This window comes from Elephantulus edwardii, unplaced genomic scaffold (assembly GCF_000299155.1).
Source record: "Elephantulus edwardii isolate Elephantulus edwardi_28Jun2011 unplaced genomic scaffold, EleEdw1.0 scaffold00044, whole genome shotgun sequence".
NCBI classification, from domain to species: Eukaryota; Metazoa; Chordata; class Mammalia; order Macroscelidea; family Macroscelididae; genus Elephantulus; species Elephantulus edwardii.
In genome coordinates, this window is record NW_006399794.1 from 10562949 (window position 1) to 10569035 (window position 6087).

The 6087-nt window shown below is 40.6% G+C and overlaps 1 protein-coding gene across 1 annotated transcript; it reads left to right on the forward strand.

Moving 5' to 3' along the window:
• The first annotated feature begins 2764 nt into the window (after window positions 1-2764).
• Window positions 2765-3709, forward strand: LOC102848916 (olfactory receptor 51I1-like). The gene has a single exon (XM_006885493.1). It carries the CDS (start codon window positions 2765-2767, stop codon window positions 3707-3709), a length of 945 nt encoding a protein of 314 aa, XP_006885555.1.
• Window positions 3710-6087: the final 2378 nt, after the last annotated feature.

Below are 6087 nucleotides of genomic sequence, written 5' to 3' on the forward strand. Positions count from 1 at the left end.
CTCTGGCTGCACCTTCTCCAAGACAGATCTGTTTGTTCTTTTGGCAGTCCTTGACACCTTCAGTACTTCTCTTCAACACTACAGTTTAAAGGTACCAATTCTTCTTCTCTCAACCTTGGTCACTGTCCAGCTCTTAGATTCATAGAAAGTGACTGAAAAGACTATGGCTTGAATCAGGTGCACCTTAGTCCTCAAACCGACATCATTACTCCTGAATAATTTGGAGAGATCCCACACTACAGACTTTCCTGGTGTAATGTGTCTCCTGATCTCCTGATTATTGGTATCAAGGGTATTGATTGTAGATTCATGTTAAGATGAATTTGTTGACAGTCTCAATCCTTTCTCCATCTGTCATGATGTTGTCTATAGGTCCAGTGGCACGGATTTTTGTTTTCTTGACATTGACATGAAATCCACATTGAAGACTGAAATATTTAACCTTCTACAGCAAGTGTTTCAAGTGTTCCACACTTTCAAAAAGCAAGGCTGTACCATCTGCATGACAAAGGATATACATCTAGATACATACATACATACATACATACATATAATTCATGAGTCTGGGCTTTGTGAGGAGGAATGTGGCATCAGAATTGGAGGAAAACTCATCAACAAACTACCTAATGCAGATGATACAATCTTGCTTGCTGAAGCTGAGGAGGACCTGAAGTGCTTGCTGCAGAATGTCAAGAACCATAGTCTTCAATACGAATTGAAGCTCAATATCAAGAAAACAAAGATTCTCACCATTGGGTCAATTGGCTGCACCATGATAGATGAAGAAGAGATTGAGGTTGTTAACAGTTATAGTTTGCTCAGTTCCACAGTCAACAGTCTTGGTACCAGCAGCCAGGAAATCAAAAGATGACTTGCACTGGGAAAAATCTGCTGTTAGGGACCTCTCTAGGGCACTGAGAAGCAACAATTTCAGTCTAGAGACTAATGTGTGCCTCATCCAGACCATGGTATTGACAATCACTTGTTATGTATCAGAGAGTTGGACAATGACTGAGGATGACAGAAAAATTGATGTCTTTGAGTTGTATGGTGCTGGAGAAGAGTCTTGAATATACCATGGACCACCAAGAAAACAAATAGGTCTGTCTTGGAGAGGGTGAAACAAAGTCTTTCCTTGGAGGCTAGGATTTTGAAGCTCTGCCTCATATATTTTACATATATGTGTATATATATATCCTATATTTAAATCTAGTTGATTTTGACTCATTGATGAAGTGACGGGAGAGAAAAAGGAATGGTAAAGAACATCATGAAATAGGCCCAGCTCTTAAAGCAAATAAGTAAAAGGAGAAAATAATGAGTAGCACAGAGTGTTTCCCAGGCTGTGCATTGAGCAGACTGTCACAACTGTCTTCTGCCAAGTGACTGGTAGGCTCTACCTACTGACCTTTAAGTTAGTAGCTGGGCTCTTTAATCACTGTGGCGGCCAGTCTCCTTTGAGAAGAGTTGAAGGGTAATAAAGTGGCAGTTAGAGAACATTTTTTATGTGAGGGGGGTGAGCTGTTTGTTTTTATGATAAGAAGACCTTGTACCTTCTTATAAGCTAAAAGACAAGACACAGAAAGGGAGAAGTTGAAATTGCAGTACAATGGACTGATGAAAGACGTCTCTGAGAGATAGCAAGAAGCAGAATCCTGAAAGTGGAGGGAGTGAGCTTGGAGAAAACGTATGCTCTTGTTCAGATACCAGTTGTTGTCTTTGAGATGATGCTCACTCATAAAGACAGTGTAGGACAGAGTACAATTCTCTTATAGGCTTGCCAAGGCTATACTCCACAGAAGCAGACTGCCGCATCTTTCTCCAGTGGAATGCTGCTGTGAGTTCATTCCACTTACTTTCCATTTAACCACTGGACCATCAGAGTTTCTCTCTTCTGATAACACAGGAGTAGGAATGAGTACAGTTGTTTTTAGGTAGTGGGGAGTAATCAAGTCTCCTTTAAAAAATATTGCTTCTTTGATTTTATCTAATTGCACACCTGTTTTGGTTTTAGAAATTATCAAAGTTTGGAGTTTACTATGTGAAAGTGAACAAGAAATGAAGATACTGGTCTTGTTGAGGGAATAGATTTGGGAAAGAAAGTGAAGGACTAAGAAGGTTAGCAGACCAATAGCAAAGGGAAAAAAATTGTGTAATTTATAGAGACATTACAGCAAGCGTACAGACGTGTTTAGAAGCCAGAAGTCATTGTTCAAAGAGAAGAAAATCTGGTGATTGGTTTTTGGTGATGACAAGTTCAGTGGTAACCACAGAACTGGAGAACTGAGGTGATGGTTGGATAAAGGTTTTTGGAACTGATTTTGCAATTACAGAAGTTCATTCTGTGCCATCTAACAAAAGATTCCCAAACCACATACAATGTTTTATCTCCTTTGGTTACTTTCCCCCACAGCCCCAAAGTAAAAAGTTCTAGTATGAGACACAGAATTACAAGAATGCGGCATTTTACAGTGACAATTAGAGGACTTGAGTCCTATTTATATTTACCTTGTTTCCTTGCCATATTATGGGTACTTATTATTACAGCTATTGTTAATAAAATAAACTGGCCATTGACAGTTCAGGAATGAGTTAAAACTTAATTGCAGTCCTCAAGCAGCTCATAGGTAGAAACATGCAAAACCACTTTCAATCTCTGACCTTTTGTGTTGGAGACAGGACATCTGAAAGAAACACAGTGAAGATCTTCCCCACCACACTCTCTTGGGCTCCTACCCACTCTGTATCCTCCCACCTGCCTACCATGTGGGGCTTCAATGGCACTCCTTTCCAGCCAGCTACACTCCAGCTGACAGGCATTCCTGGGATGCAGACAGGCCAAGCCTGGGTTGCCCTGATTTTCTGCATCCTCTACCTGATCTCCATCGCAGGCAACCTCAGCATCCTGGCTCTGGTGGTTCAGGAACCCGCTCTGCACCAGCCCATGTACTACTTCCTCTCTATGCTCTCCCTCAATGACCTGGGAGTGTCCCTCTCTACACTACCCACCGTGCTTGCCACCTTCTGCTTCAGTTACAGACATGTTGGCTTCGATGCCTGCCTGGTCCAGATGTTCTTCATCCACACTTTCTCTTTCATGGAATCAGGAATTCTTCTGGCCATGAGCTTTGATCGTTTTGTGGCTATCTGTGATCCGCTACACTACGCCACAGTGCTCACCAACAGCCGTATCTTGGCCATGGGCCTGGGAATCCTGGCCAAGAGCTTCACTACTCTCTTCCCTTTTCCCTTTCTGGTGAAACGACTTCCTTTCTGCAAAGGTAATGTCTTGCATCACTCATACTGCCTCCACCCAGATCTCATGAAAGTGGCATGTGGGGACATCCGTGTTAACAACATCTATGGGCTTTTTGTGGTCATTTTCACCTATGGAATAGATTCAACCTTCATCTTGCTCTCCTATGTGTTGATCCTGAGATCCGTGTTGGCCATAGCATCCCGGGAGCAGAGGCTCAAGGCACTCAACACCTGCATGTCACACATCTGTGCAGTGCTGGCCTTTTATGTGCCTATCATTGCTGTGTCCATGATCCACCGCTTCTGGAAAAGAGCTCCGCCTGTCGTCCATGTCATGATGTCCAATGTATACCTATTTGTACCTCCCATGCTCAACCCCATCATATACAGCGTGAAGACCAAGGAGATTCGCAAGGGGATCCTAAAAGTCTTCCAGAAATCCCGGAGCTGAAAAAGACTGAAAATATGGAGAGAACTTGAAAAAAGGACTGGTACATGTTTGCCAACATTGTTAAAACAAAGAGAAAAAGACCTTGATAGTTGTGACTGGGAGACTAATAAAGAGCATTTCACTGAATTAAATATTAAATATTTATAGAACATCTACTGTGCATTATAATTGACTTGATGGAACTGGCTAAGTGTTTGGTTTGTATGCACTCATTGGGTTAATTAATTGTTGAGTGGTAGAATGGTGAATAAAAATGTATTGCTAAATAAGAAAATAAGTCTCAGAAAATGAAAAACAAAACAAAAACAAACCAGCAATAGGTCTCTTAAGAAACATTTTGTTGGCTTATATGAAATAATGGAAGCCCTGCACAGTAAATAAGCTGAACGCAAGTGATTCTACTACCACCCACACTGAAGGAAATAAAAACAATAGAACCAAACAAATTGTCATTAAAGCTTGGCAATTCAGATAATAAAGCGCACATTTTTGATTTGTGGAAATCAGCCCTGATTTGGGATGGTGTTTTTGATGTGGTTATTTAAGTAGGAAAGGGTTTAGAAAATTCAGAAAAGAGTGGTATAAAGAAGTGAGGATTATAATCCTGACAGAAATATCTGCATGAGAATAAACATCTAGGCACAAGTTTTAGAAGTTTGCTATGACAAACATGATTCAAGGAACAATAGCATAAGCACACCTTACAGCCTGCAAGAAAAACGTAGTGAATAAATCATACTCCATTTAGACCTTTGAATTATCTATGTACATGATGAAGTTTTCAAACCAGAGCACTTTTCTAACATTCGCCAAAAAAGTCAATCTGCTAAAGTTTAGATAATTCTATGAGCATCAAGAATCTAGAAAACTAGTTCTCAAAATACAGTTCCCAAACTAGCAATATCAGTATCATGTGGGGTGTAGGGCCTAGCAAAATACGTGTTAACAAATGTGCCAAGTGATTAAAATGTGTATTAAAGGTTTGGCACCATTAGTTTAGAATATTTGGGAAAACTCCTTTGTTTGGGCAAAGAGATTTCATATTGTGAAGCTTGGGAAACAAGACCTTGGGATACTGCTTAAATCAGACTGTGAATGAACTTTAAAATTATGGAAAACTGTATGTATCACCAATAGGCAGATGATGTTACTGTGAATGTAGAAACAAGAAAAAGTTTTATTATCGCCAAAATGTGGTGCAAATAGAACTAAATAACGTCACAGGAGATGTTGATGAACAGTCATCCCACAATTAGCTCAGAAGGCTACTTCCCCACGATGCAATTCTCCTCTTTTTTTTTGCCAAATTTTTGCATCTTACTGTACCCAAACCAAATTTTAGACAAGCTTAAAATGTAGGTCTATTTAGACAAATAAATTTAGGTTTGTTTTCCTTTAAAGGAAAAAAAATCAGGATTTTTTTTTTCCCCACAATGGGATGGAGGATCAGGTAAGAGGATTTGAAGATTACACTTAATTTTGTAGATACTCAGAGTTTCTGAGGCTTTGTGCTATCAATTGAAAGAGGATGTTCTGAGAGTTTAGAGCATACCTAAAATGAAACCATATGCTTACACAATGAGAGAAGAATCCATACAATAGTCAAGCAATAATAATTTATTGCTACTAGATGCTAATTAGACAGCTCCAAGTCATAGTGAACTTCTGTATGACAGAAGAAACTATTGTCTGATCTTGGACCAGATAATCTTCATTATCATTTCTCTTTTTGAGCTCACTGTTGCAGCCAAGGTGTCAATTAATCTCATGTTGTTGTTGTTATGTGCCGTCAAGTTGTTTGCGACTCATAGTGACCCTATGTACAACAGCCCTAAACCGTGCTCTATCCTGTGCGAATCGCATTGCCTCTGACACACCCATCCCTATTATCCCAGTCACTGAATCAATCTACCTCATAGAGGGTCTTCCCCTCCTGCGCTGTCCCTCTACACTACCCAGCATGATATCCCTCTCCAAAGACCTGTCTCTCCTTGCAACATGTCCAAAGTATGTCAGACGAAGCCCCAGAATTTTTGCCTCCAAGAAGTAGCCTGGTTTAACCCTCTCTAGGATGAATCTGTTTGTTTTCTTGGCAGTCCATGGTACATTCAATACACTTCTCCAGCACCAGAGCTCAAAGGCGTCAATTTTCCTTCTGTCCTCCCTAGTCATGCAAAGACCATGGCCTGTATCAGGCACACCTTCATCTCCAAAGAGACACCGTTGCTCTTGAGTACTTTAGAGAGGTCCCTAACAGCAGACATTCCCATTGCAATACGTTTTTTGATTTCCTGGCTGCTGGTGCCAAGAGTGTTGACTGTGGAGCCGAGCAAACTGAAGCTGTGAACAATCTCAATCGCTTCGCCATCCATCCTGAT